We start from the raw sequence: 21,949 nt of genomic DNA, 5'->3' as shown, positions 1-21,949 counted from the left end.
CGTTTAGACCACATTTCCATTTGTACCTAGCTCAGGAATGTATCCTTGGACCTGGTGGACTATGGGCTTCTCTTTACATTTGCATCCGTGAGAGATCCAATCAGATCCCTACCAGCACCCCCTGCAGAAGGACTCCAGGGTCATAAACCCAAAAGTCCCTCTACCGCAAAGGACAGAGAGCTGTCCTTTACGATTCTATTTGCATTTCTAGGTGCATACAGGCGTTAATGCCGGTATGTTCCCGTTAAGTGGCGGGATGTATCACATGTATACACTGTAGGTGAGATGTATCATGTGCATCTCTCCCCATATCGCATGCATACCAGCATTTGTTAACGCGGCATGCATGATTACTTATGTACAGGACAGCTCTGACGTTAAGAGCTGTCCCAATGCGAAGTTACGACTTTCAGGTTTCTTACAGACGGCCAGGACATTTGAGGAAAAGGAGAATCCTACTGCGGATTTCTGCTGAAAGCCCATAGGCTTCTATAGGCAACGCCATCTATAGATGGTGTTGCCTAGCAGCCTATCGGGCACATGCGCCGGAAAGTTACATTTTCTGGAATTTTGTACATATGGGAAATGCAGTCAAAACTCCAAAAACTACACATTTTGGAGTTTTGACCACATTTTAGCATTAGTACATTCTGTCCTGTGTGAGTCTGACCATGTATAATGCAAGTGTGCTAAATGCATCTATACAAACTCACAGGCTACAGTAAGAACAATAACAGAGCTGCCTGGCACACTGCAGGGTACCCATCCCTTGGCATCTCTCCTCCAGAAATGTGCAGCCAGTTTCCCCTGCACAATGCCCGGGACACAGCACCAGACCCTGCTGAAAGTAGGAGCTGGAAGGTGCCAATAGCCATGTGCCAGCCAGGGCTGAGTGCCCAGATTTGCAGCCACTTACCTGGGTGAGAAGGGGCAGGGAGTACATGCTGCCTGGTGTGCACACTAGAGAGGATGTAGTGTGGCCAGGGAGGGGACAGGATCACAATAGGCTACTGCTGCTATTACATGTCCTACTCTGCAAACTGCAGCTCCGTGAGCTGAACTTTCAGCAGCCCCCTACCCCAGGATCTCGGCAAAAGCCCCCCAGCACTCGGTGCCTGGCTTGTGCAGGAGCTGTGTGCCCTTAGCCCAGTTATAGGCTGGGAGCTGGCTGCACAAAAAAATAACTCCAGATACTGTAGCCCTCCCCCACCACCTCCATTCTCAGCACACCGGCAGCCTGACCATGCAAAAAGACTGATGAACTGTCTGCAGATGAAAGGCTCCGGGTGTGTGTACAGCTAAAGGGAGGAGTGGGACCTTAACCATTTCAGTGCAGGAGTGCAGCAGCATTGTTGAAACATAATCAAGGATGGACCCTGCTAGGGGGGGCGATCACCCTGATCGCCCTCCCCTGGATCCGCCACTGACTCATAGCATGTAACTGGTTTCTCACCTCTATGAATTCCCTGATGTGTAACAAGAGGTGGTTTCTGTATAAAACACTTCTCACACTAAGAACTAGGGATGGATATCAGAAACAAATAGTTACCAACCATCAATGTTCCTGATCCGTTTAAAGTACTCTTTTCCAATGAAAAGAGGGTTTTGCGACAGTTGCCAGCTATCTGCTGCTGTCTCCGATGCCCATCCATAGAGTGTCTGAATTAAGCCGAGGACACCCAAAAGTGGGTTCTGCAGCTTAGTTTCTATGACTATTGCAGCTGTTTTTTTCTATGCAAGGTTTAACCACCAATGGTTATGATGCGATAGCTAGTAGCTATCGTATTGCATGATTTGATGACAGAAGCTTGGCAATCAATCGACACCAAGCTCTGATGTCCATCCCTATTCAGAGCATGGAAATGGCCTCTCATTTGTATGACTTATCTGATGTCTAACAAGATTTGATTTCTTTATAAAATATTTCCCACATTCAGAGCATGGAAATGGTTTCTCACCTGTGTGACTTCTCTCATGTGTAACAAGAGCTGATTTTCTTGTAAAACATTTCCCACACTCCGAACACTGAAATGGTTTCTCACCTGTGTGACTTCTCACATGTGTAACAAGAGTTGATTTATGTGTAAAACATTTCCCACACTCAGAACATGGAAATGGTTTTTCACCTGTGTGAAATCTCTGATGTGTAACAAGATATGATTTCTGTGTAAAATATTTCCCACACTCAGAACATGGAAATGGTTTCTCACCTGTATGAATTCTCTCATGTTTTACAAGATCTGATTTCTGTGTAAAACATTTCCCACACTCAGAGCATGGAAATGGCTTCTCACCTGTGTGACTTTTCACATGTGTAACAAGAGCTGATTTCTTTGTAAAACAATTCCCACACTCAGAACATGGAAATGGTTTCTCACCTGTGTGACTTATCTGATGTGTAACAAGATGTGATTTCCTTTTAAAACATTTCCCACACTCAGAACACTGAAATGGTTTCTCACCTATATGAATTATCTTGTGTATAACAAGATCTGATTTCTGTGTAAAATTTTTCCCACACTCAGAGCATGGAAATGGTTTCTCACCTGTGTGACATCTCTGATGTATAACAAGATAAGATTTCTGTGTAAAATTTTTCCCACACTCAGAACATGGAAATGGTTTCTCACCTGTGTGACTTCTCACATGTGTAACAAGAGCTGATTTATGTGTAAAACATTTCCCACACTCAGAACATGGAAATGGCTTCTCACCTGTGTGACTTATCTGATGTCTAACAAGAGCTGATTTTGGTGTAAAACATGTCCCACACTCAGAAGTGACTGTATCACCGCTATGATCTGTACTATGTGCAGCAATATGTGAGTTACCAGAAGTACATTCCTCAAGAATAGAGGGATCAGATGATATATCTGCACTAAAAAGTGATGGATGTATATTTAGGGTTATGTAATTTTCTTCTGGAGATCCTTGTGTGAGGTTATCTTCTAATTTAAAATCTGGACACCAAACAAGATGTCCTTCCGAGGTCTTCCTTGTATTCGGTCCATCTGGTAGAAATAAAATAGTTATCCAAGTATCCCACAGCAAAGGCATAATTAATAAATATTAATCTCACCCCTATTCCCATAGGTTTGTGCTTAGTACAACATCATGAGGAACACTTTGGGCTTCTACCGTTCACACTCATAAACATAATATAGGAGAAGAAACAAACCTTACTAAATAGAGCAGACCCCTAGCACTCTAGGTTCTTTTTACTAGCCCAGGAGCCAGCCAGCCCTAGATAATGCCCAAGGGAACTTTCACCTGGTTCCCAAGTTATAGGCTAAGGGTGAAAGGTCAATCCCTCACCTCAGTATTTAGGCCATACTTCTTTATGAGGCTGTCATTTCCTTTGACATAAGAAAAAAAAGGCAGACATAAATAAAAAATGTGTAAATACTAATTGATTAAGGATGTAATATATCCTATATATTAATTTAATAGAAAATTTGTATATTAAAGTATACGGAAAAAAATAGCTGGTAGCTCCAATGAGGAATAGTGATAGTTCCACAAAAAGTGAAAACAAAGCAAAAAAACTGCTGATAAAGATAAATATATATATTTATTTATTATTCCATAGTCCTAAATAAAGGAACAGGCGACACTCCCATACAAAGTACAAAAAAGTGCTGAATTCAATATATCATGGTGACAATTTACAGATACATCAACGTTTCAAGGCTTGACGCCTTTTCGTCAGGATGCGTCACTACAAGTGCAAATAAAGGCCTTTATTTGCACTTGTAGTGACGCATCCTGACAAAAAGGCGTCAAGCCTTGAAACGTTGATGTATCTGTAAATTGTCAGCATGATATATTGAATACAGCACTTTTTTGTACTTTGTATGGGAGTGCCGCCTGTTCCTTTATTTAGGACTATGGAATACTGTTGACTTATTAGGAGGGCACCCCACAGCTGCATGTATTACTCGAGTGCCAGGCTCATTGCTACATATATATATATATATATATATATAAAATATGTACATTTATCTAACTTTGTCTAGCTATATAGCTCTATCTATTGTAATAAGATTGGGGTAGGAGGTCCCACTCCTGGGGTAAATGGAACCTCCAAATACACAGCAGTCAGGTAACAGCACACCAGTCCAGGGTTTTCGTGCAAGCTAGCTTCAGTTAGTTTTTATTGTGCAGTATAAAGTGGAAAATATAAAAATAAATCCTAGCCCATCTGGCCACTAAACAGATTCCCTCTCTCAAAGTGGTAGGGCCTATTTCCCTCACCACAAACATAGGCATATGCACATTACTTACAAGTAGTACAGGAGCCAAACCCTGACACAGCTTATATGAGCCTCTCACAGCTGCAGGCACTAATTAGCCTGCTCTCAGGCTGAAGGCCGGAAAAGATGAACTGGCCTTGTGGATGGAGCCCTCCCTTCACTCTCACATCCACACCCACAGGACCCATTATCCATCTTTCCTTAAAGCCCCAAACTCTCATTAAGCATAAACAGACATTTCCTGAGGGTTTAAAATACATAGGGTCAGAAACCTTGGAGAAATATATTTGCCATTTAGTACTTTACTAGTGCTTCTGTTACTCTATATATACAGTATATATATTTTACAAGTCGTCCTGAGTGCTGCCATAGATGCTATATATTTATTCCTTTCCTGACTGGGAAAGGTAATTGGTGGGCACGGGGCGCAGTACCGGAGGCAAGCATGGGTGTGCCGGCATTACCGAGTATCATGCATATGGTAGGGCAGTGAGAAATCAAGAAGCACCCATGTTGTTTGCAAATGAATAATATCAATTTAATAATAATTTACAAAGGCAGAAAATATATATTAAAAAAATGATTCAAGACTATAAAAAAAACTTCTAGCTTATATAAGCCCCATGAAATACAATAAAAAGCATAGATGCTGGTCTCATTGCTTTATCTACATAGATAAAATTTGGAATTGGCAGAGGTATATAGATGATCTGTTTTTCGGCTGGAATGGGTCCCATGAAGAACTGTAGGAATTTCTCATTTACATGAACAGTAATTCTCTAAATCTGGAATTCACAACCACCGGTGGTATTTCTGGATCTTGAAATTTACATAAAAGAAAACAGTATCCAAACAAGACCCCATATCAAGAAAGTGAATGGAAACAATATGTTGGCATACAACAGTAATCATCATAGACAATGGGTAAATATTCCAGGAGGACAATTCCGACGCGTAAGACGAAACTGTACAGAAGACCATATCTTCATGTAACAAACCAGAGAAATGAAGAAAAAATTTATCCAAAAGGGCTACAAAGAAACAGCATTACAACAAATAGACAAGATCTCAAAAATAGAAGAAAATTACTAACTACAAATCAAAAACCAACAACAAACAGAAACACAATCCATTTTTATCACACAATACAATGGGAACCATAAAGAAATTGAGAAAATCCTGAATAACCATTGGATGTCTTATTATTGGATGAAGACCTGAAAAAAAGTTCACCAACACAATCAAAAATCATGTACAGAAAGCAAGAAATTCAATACAAAGCTTCCTCCCCACACTACTTCTGCCAGGCTGTAAAAACCAAACATCAACCATGAAACCAGCTCAAATTTTCCATTCAAGTATCACAAAAAAAGAATTTAAAATCAAGAACTGTATGTCTTGTGACACTGAGGGAGAAATATACTTATTGGAATGCCCACGTGGCACCCAATATGTTGGCCAGACAAAAATAAAAACAAGAATATCCGAACATCTGTATAATATACAAAAAGGACTGAAAACCCACAGCCTTTCAGCACATTTTGCAGAACACCATAACAGAGCTCCAAAAGGGCAAAAATTTGTTGGTATGCAGAAAGATATACCCCACTGGAGAGAAGATCTGGTTAACTCTCAAGAAGAATGAAACGAAATGGATATACCAGTTACTAATGTCGGAGTCTAATGGTCTCAATATAGACATTGACCTCAAAGCCTTTTTAACATAATTTTAACACAATTGCAAACACGTTCACAACACATAACATTTTAACTTCAGTGATCTCTCATTCTCTTCTTTTATCGCCTATTTTGTATTTATCCTTTGATTTATATTTTATTTTGTCAAAATAAAGCACAGCAGTATATTGTTTTTAAATATGGCTTATAGGAACATGAGGTTGCTGCTATAACAGGGCACTTCAGGTTCCAGTCATTCCCAATTCTAAATAAAGTTTTTTATTCAAAGACCTAAAAAAATGACAGCAAATATCCTTGAAAAAGCATCCCAACGAATGTGAAATGCGCTGGTTTAACCGTGGACAGTGCGAGAGAATACTAGCTGGAGGAGGTGAGACCCTTGTGAAGAATATAACGGTATCTGACATCACAAAGTGCCGCGACTATACGACCGGGTCCCAGCCACATATCGGTGACTGCAGGGAAAGGAGGAATGCCGACCTCAGGTAGGGGGAGGTAGGGATAGGGATACCCTCAACCCCAACAGGGTGAAGAACCCTCTGAAAAGCGGACACTGGACCTCCTATCACCGCACCCATAAAGCCCTAAAAGGCTATAAACATTAACAATATACACATAGTGGCCATAATACCCACTTTTTAACCATATATACTGTTGATGCTGAATTTTGTGCTTATGTTTACCTAATTATTTTATTAACATACATTGACACTAGCGCTCAGTCCAGCCTTTGATGCTGTACACATAACCTAATCTATTTCCCTAACTGAGATGCTCATCTCCAGCGCAGCACGCCAATCCTTTTCTGTTCAAAAGAATGTTGCAGGTCAGTTTCACTAAACATCTCACCAAGGCAGAACAAGGCAGGTCCAGGCAAGAGGAAAGGAGAATCGGTGGTTAATGTCAGCCCCTGTGCTGACATTGGCCCTCATTCAGAGCCGTACGTTCTGAGCAGAGCGCACACTCTGAATGAGGGCCGTCCTCCATTAATATGGAGCGTCCTCCTGGAGGCTCATATAGCTGTGGGTCACCACCCACAGCCTGTACGAGCGTGCAGGTTGATGGCCGCGCTGGTCTTGACCATCGCCACTGCGAGCCGGAGCCTGCGGTTGAGTTTCTCAACCACAAGGCCCGGAGTGATTTTGGCTCTATCAGAGCCAAAATCACTCCCACTGACATCACTAGTGATGTCAGTGGGGCCGGCTTCTGACGGTAGGCGTTCCCTTGGGAACGCCCCCGTCAGGGAGGCACGCCCACCAAAGGGGGCGTGCTGTCAATCAACATCGACAGCACGCCCCCTTTGATCAGACACAACGAGCGAAGGAAAGTCCTTCGCTCGTCGCGTCTGGCGCATGCGCACGACGGAGCTCCCGCCGTCGTGCGCATGCGTAGTGCACAACATCGACCCACTTGCGAGCGGAAAGCCGCTTGCGAGTGGGTCTGAATCAGGCCCTTTATCCACCGGTTCCCTGGACTCTATGCACAAGTAATGTATGCCCTTGTGGTCTATTGGAGTCCCGGATGGACCTGTGTCCGCATCGGCGCCTCTGGTCTGTCTCCAGAGACCGGAGGCGAGACTGCCCGCCTTACCTGTCCCCTTGCGTCCCAGCTGCAGTCTGGGGACAGAGGAGCCACGCTAACCAGGTCCCGCTCGATGCCCCGCCGAGTCCCGGTGTGCAAGAGGGATGATGGAGCAGCAGCACAGACGTCCAGAAGACTGTCTAGTACTGCTTGCTATGTTAAGGGGCCTATCCATTACAAAACTTTTTGCATGATCCAATTAAAACCAGGAGGTTTTGGTCACAATGTACAGAAAGTTGTGTAATGGATAGCCAGGAAGGACCAGCGATGCGCGTGCACTCTGGGTCCTTGCCGACCCCGACTATCTACTGAACATGCCCGTCAACCTGATGACGATCGTCAGGTTCCGCATGTTCAGAGATAGGAGGTCAGTCTCTGCACTGAATGATGTTCAGTGAACACCGTTCAGTGCTGGCACTGCACCTCAGCGACCTGAAGGTCTGAACGCTAGTCGTTCAGTCTTTCAGGTCGCCTAGTGGATAGACCCCATTACAGTAAAGTAAAATAAAAAGAAGAGATATGGTAAGAACCTACCTTTGTTATCTCTCTCTCTATGAGGTCCTTAAGATCCACAGGGATACCTTGGGGTATCGTGATGGCAGAGGCATCTGGGCACCACATAGTTAATTTTTTCTTCCCAGGATGCACCTGGCTTCCCCTCTATACCCCGCCTCCCAGCCAGAAGCTCCTCAGTTTAGTAGTAAGCCAAAGGCCAGAGGAGGAGAAAATAAGAGAGAAAGAAGAAGTCTGGAACACTCAAGAATCACATTCTCACACCATATATCTTCTTTTCTACTTCAGGGTCCTTAGGGATCCACAGGGATGTCACAAAGCAATCACTTTAAGGGTGGGGACGTTCCTGTGCAAAAAGGAGAATCCACCGCCCAAAGGAAGTATCCTGAGAGGCGAAGGTATCAAAAGCATAATACCATACAAAAATATGGACAGAGGACCACGTGGCCGCCTTGCAAAGCTGAACAGCTGAGGCGCCGCGGGGAGCTACCCATGAAGGACCCACAGACCCTGTACAGTGAGCAGAAACAGAGGGCAGCACTGGAATGCCCTCCAGAGTGTAAGCCTCAGAGATCGCCATGCAAATCCACCTTGCCAAAGTTTGCTTATTGGCAGGCCAACCCTTCTTGTGGAAACCGTAGAGGACAAACAAAGAGCCCAACTTCTGAAGGGAACTGGTAGGGTCCACGTAAATCCATAGAACCCGTACCACATCCAATGAGGCCTCACCTGCTGAAAGGTCTGGTGACTTAAAGGCCAGTACTATAATATCCTAATTAATGTGGAAACTAGACACCACATTAGGAAGGAAACCAGGGCGAAGTTCTGCCCTGTCCCGGTGAAAAATTAGAAAAGGAGGGCGACAGAAGAGAACCCCCAAATCTGATACGCTTCTGGCCGAAGTAACAGCCAGAAGAAACACAGTCTTCACTGCAAGCCACTTGAAGTCCACTGAGCCCAGAGGTTCAAATGGAGGTCCTTGGAGAGCCCTAAGGACCACAGCCAAATTCCAAGGAGCTATTGGAGGGACAAAGGGAGGCTGAATGCGAAGGACACCCTGCCTAAAGGTGCGAAATTCAGGAAGCGGAGCAATCCTATGTAGAAACCACACTGACAGTGCAGAGACATGCACTTTTAAGGAGGCAAGGCAAAAACCCTGATCTAAGCCCGTCTATAGGAAAGCCAGAACCCTGGATATCCGAAACACCTGGGGATCGACCCCCTAAGGCGACACCATTTAAAGTAGGTATGCCACACCCTGTGGTAAAACCTGTAGAAGCCGGTTTCCAAGCTCTGAGCATGGTGTTAACCGCAGAGCTGGAAAAACCTTTCGACCTTAGGAGAAATGTCTCAAGAGCCAAGCCATCAAAGATAGACAACCCAGGTCCGGGTAAAAACAAGGATCCTGAGACAACAGGTCCAGATGTTGAGGTAACAGCAACAGAGTGTCGATGGAGAGACTCTGAAAATCTAAATACCAGTGCCCTGTGGGCCACACTGGAGCCAACAGCAGGATAGTGCCACATTCCAGCTTGAACTTTCGAAGTATTCGAGGAAGAAGGGACACCGGAGCATAGAGGTACACAAATTGGAAGGTCCACTTGACTGACAGAGCTTCTACAAGGAGAGCGTCTGGTCTGGACCCGTACACTGGCAGTTTGCAATAGTGTCGGAAGGCCATGAGGACTACCGTCTGGAAGGCCCCACCTTTCCACTAGGAGTAGAAACAACTCTGGAGAAGAGACCATTCCACAGGATGCATGTCGTGATGGCTGAGGAAGTCCGCTTCCCAATTGAGGACTCCGGGAATAAAAATTGACAGAGGTCGCAAATTAAACTGGGCATACTCCACCATGACAAAGGTCGATACCATGGATCCCAGTAGTTGCATTGCTGGGTGAATGAACACCTTGCTACCCTGGAGACATTTGCATATTTGCATCTGAAAAACAAAGATCTTGTCTGGTGTCAAAAAGATCCGTTGCTGTTGTGAATCCAAGAGGGCTCCCACGTGGAACATTCTCTGAGATGGAGTCAATGAGGACTTCTTCCAATTAATCAGCCACCCGTGCGACTGGAGCACCGAGATGGTAAGCTGCCGGTGGTGGAGAAGTACCTCTGGAGATACTGCCAGCAGCAAGAGATCATCCAGGTAAGGTAATAGGCGGATCCCTTGTAGTCTCAGATGGAATGCCATTACCACCATACTCTTGGTAAACACCCAAGGGGCCGTTGAGAGGCCAAAAGGTAAAGCCCGAAACTGGAATGTTGTTGCCATATACAGTACCAGTCAAAAGTTTGGACACACCTTCTCATTCAATGGTTTTTGTTTATTTAAATAATTTTCAACATAGTAGATTAATACTGAAGACATCAAAACTATGAAAGAACACATATGGAATTATATTGTAAATAAAAAAGTGTTAAACAAAATCAAAATATGTTTTATATTTTAGATTCCTCAAAGTAGCCCCCTTTTGCTTGTATGACAGCTTTGCACACTCTTGGCATACTCTCAATCAGCTTCATGAGGTAGTCTCCTGGAATGGTTTTCCAACAGTCTTGAAGGAGTTCTCAGAGGTGCTGAGCACTTGTTGGTGGCTTTTCCTTCACTCTGTGGTCCAACTCATCCTAAACCAGCTCAATTGGGTTTAGGTCGGGTGATTGTGGAGGCCAGGTCATCTGACGCAGCACTCCATCACTTTCCTTCTTGGTCAAGTAGCCCTTTCATAGCCTGGAGGTGTGTTTGGGGTCATTGTCTTGTTGAAAAACAAATGATGGTCCCAGTAAGCGCAAACCAGCATGGCGCTGCAGAATGCTGTGGTAGCCATGCTGGTTAAGTGTGCCTTGAATTTTGAATAAATCACCAACAGTGTCAGCAGCAAAGCACCCCCACACCATCACACCTCCTCCTGCCTTGCTTCACAGTGGGAACCACACATGCAGAAACCATCTGCTCACCTTCTCTGCGTCTCACAAAGACACGGCGGTTGGAACCAAAAATCGAAATTTTGGACTCATCAGACCAAAAGTACAGATTTCCACTGGTATAATGTCCATTCCTAGTGTTTCTTGGCCCAAACAATTCTCTTCTTCTTGTTGTTCATCCTCAGTAGTGACTTCTTCACAGCAATACAACCATGAAGGCCTGATTCACACAGTCTCCTCTGAACAGTTGATGTTGAGATTTATCTGCTACTCGAACTCTGTGAAGACTATGTGGTCTCTAATCTGAGGTGCTGTTAAGTAGCAGTTTCTGAGGCTAGTAACCCTAATGAACATCCTCTGCAGCAGAGGTAACTCTTGGTCTTCCTTTCTTGGGGCGGTCCTCATGAGAGCCAGTTTCATCATAGCGTTTGATAGTTTTTGCAATGGCACTTGAGGATACATTCAAAGTTCTTGAAATTTTCTGTATCGACTGACCTTCATGTCTTAAAGTAATGATGGACTGTCATTTCTCTTTACTGAGTTGAGTGGTTGGTGCCATAATATGGATTACAACAGTAGTCAAATAGTGGTGTCCACTGTGTACTAACCCTACCTCTGCACAACACAACTGATGGTCTCAAACACATTAAGAAGGCAAGTAATTCCACAGATTGACTCTTGACAAGGCACACCTGTTAATTCAAAAGCATTCCAGGAAACTACCTCATGAAGCTGACTGAGAGAATGCCAAGAGTGTGCAAAGCAGTCATCCAAGCAAAAGGTGGCTACTTTTAGGAATCTAAAATATAAAACATATTTTGATTTAACACTTTTTTGTTTACAACATAGTTCCATATGTGTTCTTTCATAGTTTTGATGTCATTAATCTACTACGTTAAAAATAATTTAAATAAACAAAAACCATTGAGTGAGAAGGTGTGTCCAAACTTTTGACTGGTACTGTAGCTAGTCTGAGAAACCGCTGGTGCGAAGATGCAATCGGGATATGCAGGTATGTATCCTGGACATCCAGGGATACCATAAATTCCCCAGTTCCATTGCCAGTATCATGGAGCGTAGGGTTTCCATCCTGAATCGAGGTACCCCGAAGACTTTGTTCAGGGACTTGAGATTGAGGATAGGTGCTATGAGCACCAGAAAGAGGTTTGAATAATATCCCTGTCACCTTTGCGACATTGGGACAGGTACAATGACTCCTGCTTGTAGCCAGGAATGTACTGCTTTCTGGGCCTGCAAGGCTTTGTCAGACTAGTCAGGTCCTCAGCATGTCGGGACGCCTTGCGCTCCAAGCCTGTCTCTTGGACTTGCCAGTCTGACTGACTCTTTTAAACCTTACCTTGGTCCCTAAAGGGCCGAAAGGACACAGTTTTTGACCCGGCAGGCATGGACGCAGAAAGCAGGCATGCCGTCGAACTGAACTTTACCATTATAAGGCAAACCCTCCTTAGAGTTTGCATCTGCTCTCCAGGAGCAGAGCTACAAAGTACGGCGAGCCGCAATTGCGGCCGCCGACCCCCTTGAAGATAGGAGAGTAACATCCAAATCAGCCTCATTAATATATGCGGCTGAATCACGAACATTGCCCACCAGAGTCACATGGTCGCTATTAGCGTCTGAAGACAGGGACTCCTCCAGGGAGTCTGCCAAGGACTCCATAGCTCTGGCTACCCAGCAGATAGCTATAGCCGACCTGGCCACCGCACCCGACAGGGAATATATGAACTTCAGGCAACTTTCCACCCTCCTACCTGTAGTGTCCTAAGGACGATATGGAAGGCATAGGCAAAGTCGCGCTCTTGACCAAGCACGTGACATGTGAATCCACCACAGATGGAGATTCCCATGTGGCAAAATACTCCCCAGCAAACGGATACGCGTGAGCCAGGCGTCTTTGCATCTGTAACGCTTTCCAGGAGTTTTCCATGCTACCTCCAAATGATCCACTAGTTGATCAGAAAAAGGAAAAATGGTAGCAGTAATTCTGCTTGGATATAGAAGCCGGAGGATCATCCTCCTCTATGGTCAAGACGGAGCGTACGGTCATGGGTCACATGGGTTGCAGCATATATAGCACAACCCGATCAGGTACTTTGAGTCTGATTGCAAATCCCAAGGGTCGGGAATCTGTGCATGCACCAGACCCATACTGCAAATGTGCTACAAATCAAGCTTTGCTCTTCCAAGATAATTAATAAGCGCCTTCTTACTCCATCTGCAGTTGTCATGCAATGTCCCAAAAAGACCAAGCCTCACATACATTACTATATGTGTGTGTCTATATGTATATACAGTGCATCCGGAAAGTATTCACAGCGCTTCACTTTTTCCACATTTTGTTATGTTACAGCCTTACTCCAAAATGGAATAAATTCATTTTTGTCTTCAAAATTCTACACACAATACCCCATAATGACAACGTGTAAAAAGTTTTTTGGGGATTTTTGTAAATGTAATAAAAAAAAAAACCTAAGAAATCACATGTACATAAGTATTCACAGCCTTTGCTCAATACTTTGTTGATGCACCTTTGGCAGCAATTACAGCCTCAAGTCTTTTTGAATATGATGCCACAAGCTTGGCACACCTATCTTTGGGCAGTTTCACCCATTCCTCTTTGCAGCACCTCTCAAGCTCCATCAGGTTAGATGGGAAGCGTTGGTGCACAGCCATTTTCAGATCTCTCCAGAGATGTTCAATTGGATTCAAGTCTGGGCTCTGGCTGGGCCACTCAAGGACATTCACAGAGTTGTCCTGAAGGCACTCCTTTCATATCTTAGCTGTGTGCTTAGGGTCGTTGTCCTGCTGAAAGATGAACCGTCGCCCCAGTCTGAGGTCTAGAGCGCTCTGGAGCAGATTTTCATCCAGGATGTCTCTGTACATTGCTGCATTCATCTTTCCCTCTATTCTGACTAGTCTCCCATTTCTTGCCGCTGAAAAATATCTCCACAGCATGATGCTGCCACCACCATGCTTCACTGTAGGGATGGTATTGGCCTGGTGATGAGCGGTGCCTGGTTTCCTCCAAACATAACGCCTGGCATTCACGCCAAAGAGTTCAATCTTTGTCTCATCAGAGAAATTTGTTTCTCATGGTCTGAGAGGCCTTCAGGTGCATTTTGGCAATCTCCAGGTGGGCTGCCATGTGCTTTTTACTAAGGAGTGGCTTCCGTCTGGTCACTCTACCATACAGGCCTGATTGGTGGATTGCTGCAGAGATGGTTGTCCTTCTGGAAGGTTCTCCTTTCTCCACAAAGGAATGCTATAGCTCTGACAGAGTGACCATCGCGTTCTTGGTCACCTCCCTGACTAGGGCCCTTCTCCCCCGATTGCTCAGTTTAGACGGCCGGCCAACTCTAGGAAGAGTCCTGGTGGTTCCGAACTTCTTCCATTTACAGATGATGGAGGTCACAGTGCTCATTGGGACCTTCAAAGCAGCAGATATTTTTCAGTACCCTTCCCCAGATTTGTGCCTCGAGACAATCCTGTCTCGGAGGTCTACAGACAATTCCTTGGACTTCATGCTTGGTTTGTGCTCTGACATGCACTGTCAAGTGTGAAACCTTATACAGACAGGTTTATGCCTTTCAAAATCATGTCCAATCAACTGAATTTACCACAGGTGGACTCCAAGTAAGCTGTTGGAACATCTCAAAAATGACCAGTGAAAACTGGATGCACCTCAGCTCAATTTTGAGCTTCATGGCAAAGGCTGTAAATACTTACGTACATGTGATTTCATAAGTTTTTTTTGGTAACTCTGCAAAAATCTCAAAAAAACTATTTACATGTTGTCATTATAGGGTATTGTAGAATTTTGAGGACAAAAATGAATTTATTACATTTTGGAGTAAGGCTGTAACATAACAAAATGTGGAAAAAGTGAAGCGCTGTGAATACTTTCCGGATGCACTGTATTTGTGCAATATTGTCCAGATAAAATCACCAGTACATCCAGAGCGAAATGTGCCATAACCACGTGGTCCCGTCCCTAAAATAAACATGTCATATGATCATCTCACAAGAATGGTGAAAATGTTCACTCTAGTGCACCCAAAATAACTGGAAAAACAAAAGATAAATCCAAACGTAATATGATTAAAATATATCATTCACTTATTTGAAAAATCTTTTCAAAAACATTGAACATAATAGACACCGACAAATGTCTCCATCAGTCTATAAAACGCGTTTCGTCCTAACCACCAGTGTGGTCCGTAGGACTTCCTCAGGGTTATATACAATAATAACAAGCCTAAGTTATTCTACACTGTGACCTTCAACTAAAAATAGAAACCAGTGTAAATACTATGTAATAAAATGTATATCTGGAGTCCTAAGACGTCCATCTCTAGAAGATGGCACCTCTATTAAGGTGGAGTCTTAGTACTCAGGGATATCCGTTTGCAGCCATTTTGACCTTATTGCTAGTTTTTTACACTAGTCTGTAATTTTAGATGATGGTCCCTCTAATATAGTGGAGGGTTGGTGCACATTTTGTAAGAGCATCACACAGACACATTACTGTTGACCCACTCTGCTACACAAGAATGCAATATAAAGTCATGTGTGTAGTATGATCTTAGGGAAAGGGGAATCGCCTCTTATTCTGCTTTACTATTGCAGTATTAGTATACACATATAAAGAATAAACTAGTTTGGTATTATTATTCAAGAGGATAATCTCACATGTGGTAGAACACAGGTATGGGCGCAGAGGGGTGGGACCGGGTACTAATTACCTAGACCCAGGCTTGCTGGTGTGGCCGGGCTCCCCTCCCTCTTACCTCACACCAGCCAAGCACACGTTGCAGCAGCCTCTTGTGCCTGTAGGGGGGGCAAGAGGGTGTGATCGCGCCTCCCCCTGGCTTTTCGCAGAGCTGAGGGGCTCACAGCGCACCACTACAAAATTAATATTTTTCCTTTTTTTTAAATTTAAAATCGTAAGGGGCATGGCTACACCTCAAGTGATTAGCCAATACCCCCCACCCTGGGATTTGGCGCAGCTCTTTATGGCCCTGAAAACAGGTAGGATCATGCTGACATCCCTTCTACTGATGTATGAGATACACCAGAGAGTGTGAGGAGGAGACTGGACAGATGTCTGGGTGGTAACACACAGTGACATGATGTGAGGAGGAGAGGAGTATAATAGGGGCTGATGGCTCCTGATGGATGAGATACACCAGAGAGTGTGGGGAGGAGACTGGTCAGATCTCGGCTGGTAACACACAGTGACATGATGTGAGGGGGAGAGCAGGAGTATAATAGGGGCTGATGGCTCCAGATGTATGAGATACACCAGAGTGTGGGGAGGAGACTGGTCAGATCTCTGGGCTGGTGACACACAGTGACATGATGTGAGGGGGAGAGCAGGAGTATAATAGGGGCTGATGGCTCCTGACTCCTCACTGTCCAGGTACTTTTCACTCTATAGTTGGTACTGGAAGAGGATGGTGCAGAAGAGATTGCTGTAGTGACTGAGCAAAGCGAATGTGACATTTTTCTGCAAAAATATAAGTGCTGATTACCTGTGTTGATATCTGTAGGGATTTCATCCTCCTTGAACTGCTGATCACCTCTTGCATACATCTCTTCTCCCTCTGTATGTTCTGCTTTATTATCATCACTCACATTTATCTCTTCTTCCTCCTCTGTATTTTCTGTCTTCATAACAGAAACATTTATCTCTTCTTCTCCCTCGGTAGCTTCTGTCTTAAAATAAGTCTCTTCTTGTTTATTTATATCTTCTGCCTTCATATCAGTCACATATGTCTCTTCTTCTCCCTCTATATCTTCTGGCTTCATATCAGTCACATACGTCTTTTCTTCTCCTTCTATATCTTCTGCTTTCATATCAGTCACATACGTCTCTTCTCCCTCTATATCTTCTGCCTTTATATCAGTCACATACGTCTTTTCTTCTCCCTCTATATCTTCTGCCTTTATATCAGTCACATACGTCTCTTCTTCTCCCTCTATATCTTCTGCCTTCATATCAGTCACATACGTATCTTCTTCTCCCTCTATATCTTCTGCCTTCATATCAGTCACATACGTCTCTTCTTCTCCCTCTGTATATTCTGCCTTCATATCAGTCACATACGTCTCTTCTTCTCCCTCTATATCTTCTGCCTTATTATTAGTCACATACGTCTCTTCTTCTCCCTCTATATCTTCTGCCTTCATATCAGTCACATACGTGTCTTCTTCTCCCTCTATATCTTCTGCCTTCATATCAGTCACATACGTGTCTTCTTCTCCCTCTATATCTTCTGCCTTCATATCAGTCACATACGTCTCTTCTTCTCCCTCTGTATCTTCTGCCTTCATATCAGTCACATTCGGCTCTTCTTCTCCCTCTAGATCTTTTGCCTTCATATAAGTCACATACATCTCTTCTTCTCCGTCTATATCTTCTGCCTTCATTTCTGTCACATACGTCTTTTCTTCTCTCTCTATATCTTCTGCCTTCATATCAGTCACATACGTCTCTTCTTCCCTCTCTATATCTTCTGCCTTAATATCAGTCAGATCTTCATTGTAAATTTCACAGAAAACAATAAAATAATACCTTAATAATGTCTGAGTACATTATTTGAGAATAAATAGTATAATATCAGCATGTTAAAATATCAATTAGATGCAGAATAATTAATAAATACAGGTCAATTAATGAAAAGTCACTTTGGTTTTTGTGGTCATTGGGAAGAACCTATATTACCTGATGCTCCTGTGGGGTCCTGTGATTCTCCTCTGTACAATCCTGTGAATGTAGAGGACATCTCTCTGGGATATTTCTGTTACTGGGTCAATCTGTAGGAGACACACAGTGACTGAGTACATTGTATATATGTGATTATCACATGATGTATGTCTATTTGGGCCTACACACCTGCTCTCCCCGCACATAAATTACATTCTCCTCTTACCCAGTGATGTGAGGGGCCAGTGATTCTCCATCATCACGTCCTTGTACAAACCCTTGTGTTCCTCTATATACTCCCCCTCCTGCATGGAGACATAGACAGTGACATACTGACACCTTATAGGAACCTGACACACACAATGATACAGTCATCACCCAGACACATCCCCTGGTGTTACTGTATAATGTTCCATTCCCAGCAATCACCTCTCCAGTCATCACCCAGACACATCCCCTGGTGTTACTGTATAATGTCCCATTCCCAGCAATCACCTCTCCAGTCATCACCCAGACACATCCCCTGGTGTTACTGTATAATGTCCCATTCCAAGCAATCACCTCTCCAGTCATCACCCAGACACATCCCCTGGTGTTACTGTATAATGTCCCCTTCCCAGCAGTCACCTCCCAGACACATCCCATGGTGTTACTGTATAATGTCTCATTCCCAGCAATCACCTCTCCAGTCATCACCCAGACACATCCCCTGGTGTTACTGTATAATGTCCCATTCCCAGCAGTCACCTCTCCAGTCATCACCCAGACACATCCCCTGGTGTTACTGTATAATGTCCCATTGCCAGCAGTCACCTCTCCAGTCATCACCAAGACACATCCCCTGGTGTTACTGTATAATGTCCCATTCCCAGCAGTCACCTCTCAGACACATCCCCTGGTGTTACTGTATAATGTTCCATTCCCAGCAGTCACCTCTCCAGTCATCCCCCAGACACATCCCCTGGTGTTACTGTATAATGTCCCATTCCCAGCAGTCACCTCTCCAGTCATCACCCAGACACATCTCCTGGTGTTACTGTATAATGTCCCATTCCCAGCAGTCACCTCTCCAGTCAGCAGCTGAATGATCTTTTTGGTGAGTTCCAGGATCTTCTGGTCATTGTATCGCTCATGTATTAGTGATTGAGGTGGAGGCACTGTGAAGGAGGCACAGCTGTGAAGGAAACACAAATGTCTTCTGACTACTGTGTAACCCTGTTTAATGAGAGACATCAATAAAATGTAAATTAGAAGTCTACTTTAGGAGATAATATGAAAATCGTGGACTGTATATAGCCAGGGTTATATATTTGTACCGTAGAGTCGTTTTGGAAGTTCATGTAAAAAAATTACGCCATCTGGAGCGGCGGTCCAGAACCGCATAATAATTTTTTTTTTAAAGTATGCTAGCAGTATACTACAGCGCACCATGAGCTGGGGGATCTCCTACCTGTTGCTCGCCAGCAGGACATCTTGTCTCTGACTACTGTGCTACTGACTGGGTCGGCAGCCATCTTGCAGAACCCGGCTGGCTGCACATGGTCCTGCCAACGGCCCCCCTCGCCAATACAATTTTACTGATTCAGGGCCATCCGCAGCCGCGCTATGCCTGCACATGGCTGACTGCGGGAGGAAGGCAGAGGATGCTTCCTGGCCGCTCTGTCACAATGCGAGCAGCTGCACCCAGACAGCAGTCTCTGTTTCCTCCCAGCAGTCAGCCATGTCCATGTCTGCAGCTGCACATAGTGTGTGGGCCAGTGGTGCCACCCGTCTGGGCCATCGGCTGGGGCTGTCTTTCTCTGCTCTGTCCCCCTCTTTCCCCATCCTCCTATTCTTTGTGCTGACTCCTTTCCGGGCCCCAGCACCCATGATCTGTCCCCCCTCCTCTTCAAGAACAAGGGGTCATCAGGGGCAATTGGGGTGACAAAGAGGAGTCATCAGGGAGAGAGCACTATCGGACTGACAAGGAGAGCTCACCTAGAGGAGATGATGGAGTCAGGAAGAGGGTACAGTATGGGGGAAGACATGGGACAAAAGCAGCGAACAGAGACCTTAGTTAGGAAAAGTGGAGGAAAGAGATTGAGGTCATTAGGAGTGGGGACGGGGTGGGGCAAATGGAGAGAGAAGTCAAAAGGGACACGGAGAAGGGGTAAAAAGGGCAGAGGAAAGGATAAGTCAGAATAGGAGATTATGTCATCAGGGACAGATGGGAGGAGACAGTGAGAGTTATAACAACACCGCCACAGCCCAAACTCTGTTTAAAAAGAAAAATGGTTTTATGCCCCAATTGATGCCCCACCCCTCTGTAGCTCCACCCACATTATTCACAGCTCCGCCCATCAATGCCTCTCCCCCTCCCAGGAGTTCCTGAACCTATTTTTCTAATATAGGATGAGTTTTATCATTCACGAGTGAAAGAACTCGCTGCGTAAGATAAATGATGATCCAGCCAATCAGCTCCCAACTGTCATTTTTCAAACAGATAACAGTAAGGAGCTGGTTGGTTGGAGTAACATTGTCATAGGAAACGAGTTTTTATCCCTCGTGTATTATAAAACTCATTTATAAATAAGGCCCATAGTACTTTATATAGCACTTACCTCTCCTATATGTGACCATTTATAATATTACCCCAAATGTACTAAGTAATACTACAAATTATATGCTCACTGATACAGCGTTCAAAATAGCATGGAGAGGAGCTCAGCCATCAAACATACATAGGGGTCAATCCAACGAGGTGCGAATTGCGAGTAGTGAGTTTGTTTCTTGAAACTCACAGACTTCTCATCGAAGCGAGCGCCCAAGAATTCTCCGATCCAATTAAAAATGGCTATTTGTGGTGCTCGCAGCGGAGGGGTATGATTTGACTGCCAAATGAGATTTGAGAGAAGTGCATGAAAAAGTGGGGAGACCATCCTGGACCCCGCAAAATGTATATAATTTTGTTAGAAGGACCATATAGTGGGCTGTTTGTGAGCATTAGGAAGGTACTGTAGGTTTTTAAATGGTGTCAAATGGCTGATTTTTATTTTTTAAATGCAAGAAAATGATAAAAAAACAAACTTTTTTGTTTAATCTCAAACGAATGAAACGAAAAATGCAAAAAAAAAGTAAGAAAAAAAATGTGATTTTGGGGTACTTTGAAGGCATCTTGAAAAATTGAAAAAATAATAAATTATTTTTCAATTAAAAAATTATTGTAATTAAATTTGGGGTGCCTAAAATAACGAAAAAGTTGATTTGGGGGTAATTTGAGGAATTTTTTTTTTTGTACCTCAAAAAATTACATGCAATTATTGGACTAATAATTAAGCTGACTGGAAACTTCCAATTGCTTAATTAGTCATTAGGGGGGGTCCAAGGGGTTCAGCAAAATATCCCAACAATTTAACCTTAAGATAAAGATTTTCCTTCCCATCTCTCACCCTCAGGGAGGTGCGAGTGGAAAGATGTGAATTCAGTCTGACTGATCAGTACGAGTTGCTAATTGAAGTGCAAAATGAATTTGCTATGCAAATTCGAAGAGAAAATAGCAACTCGCAATTTGCACCTAATTGGATTGACCCCCGTAGTGTTCATTCTAGCACCCTGCACCTGTCACAGCCCGTGCAGTTCCTCTTTCCTGCCTGGGGTGTCGCTCTCTGCTCTGGTGCCTCTAGCACACTCAGCTGATGCAACAAAGTGCTGAGATACAGACCAGAGTGTGCTAGAAGCACCAGAGCAAAGAGCATGCAGGTCTGACTGGAGATATCGCTGACAATGCATGGGAGAGCGCAGCATTAGTGACATTGAGGATGCACTAGACCAGGCCTGGCCAACCTCTGGCTCTCCAGCTGTTGTGAAACTACAAGTCCCAGCATGCCCTGCAACTGTTTTAGCATTTTCTAATAACAAAACTGTGGCAGGGCATGCTGGGACTTGTAGTTTCACAACAGCTGGAGAGCCGCAGGTTGCCCATGCCTGCAATGGACGATATGCCCGATATGTACCCGCCATTACACTGACCATTTGGACTATGACCATCACCAGCACCAGATGCAATGAGAAAGTGTCATTCGGCTACAGGGGCCCAATTGGCCCTCTCCCACCTCATCTGGTAATTCTGGGGGATGGGAATTGTGGAAATAGGTAATTTGTCAAAAAAACTCAACACCCAGCGCCGTAAAAAACAAACCACAAAGGAAATGTAATAAACCAACGCAAAGCGACCAAATACTAAAGTTACGCTGATGTTAAAATACAATAATTC

The 21,949-nt window shown here is 44.1% G+C and overlaps 2 protein-coding genes across 2 annotated transcripts; both read right to left on the bottom strand.

The window, feature by feature from the left end:
- Positions 1-1,402: 1,402 nt before the first annotated feature.
- Positions 1,403-18,846, bottom strand: LOC148480718 (uncharacterized). Its single transcript, XM_088453943.1, has 5 exons — positions 18,763-18,846; positions 17,924-18,002; positions 17,716-17,807; positions 16,523-17,527; positions 1,403-3,011 (listed from the first exon to the last, which is right to left on the bottom strand). Exons 3-5 carry the CDS (start codon positions 17,774-17,776, stop codon positions 1,846-1,848), a joined length of 2,232 nt encoding a protein of 743 aa, XP_088310069.1. The 5' UTR covers positions 17,777-17,807; positions 17,924-18,002; positions 18,763-18,846; the 3' UTR covers positions 1,403-1,845.
- Positions 17,869-18,871, bottom strand: LOC148480717 (uncharacterized; the record flags this gene model as incomplete). The annotated part of the gene is made up of 3 exons (XM_088453925.1): positions 17,869-17,886; positions 18,127-18,576; positions 18,631-18,871. Coding segments are annotated over 3 exons (709 nt in total), but the record flags the coding sequence as incomplete, so codon positions are not given.
- Positions 18,872-21,949: the final 3,078 nt, after the last annotated feature.

Source organism: Taudactylus pleione, unplaced genomic scaffold (genome assembly GCF_031769625.1).
Source record: "Taudactylus pleione unplaced genomic scaffold, aTauple2 ptg000603l, whole genome shotgun sequence".
NCBI classification, from domain to species: Eukaryota; Metazoa; Chordata; class Amphibia; order Anura; family Myobatrachidae; genus Taudactylus; species Taudactylus pleione.
The sequence above is the reverse complement of the archived record's forward strand: the minus strand, read 5'-3'. Positions and strand labels throughout refer to the sequence as shown.

What these genes read in the sequence shown, in the direction of transcription:
- LOC148480718 (XM_088453943.1), bottom strand. Translation starts at nt 17,776, where the DNA reads ATGTCCTCTACATTCACAGGATTGTACAGAGGAGAATCACAGGACCCC. An exon ending in GGACCCCACAGGAGCATCAG is followed by an intron (nt 17,528 to 17,715) that starts GTAATATAGGTT and finishes TTTACAATGAAG; the next exon opens with ATCTGACTGATATTAAGGCA. An exon ending in CCCTACAGATATCAACACAG is followed by an intron (nt 3,012 to 16,522) that starts GTAATCAGCACT and finishes TATTTCTACCAG; the next exon opens with ATGGACCGAATACAAGGAAG.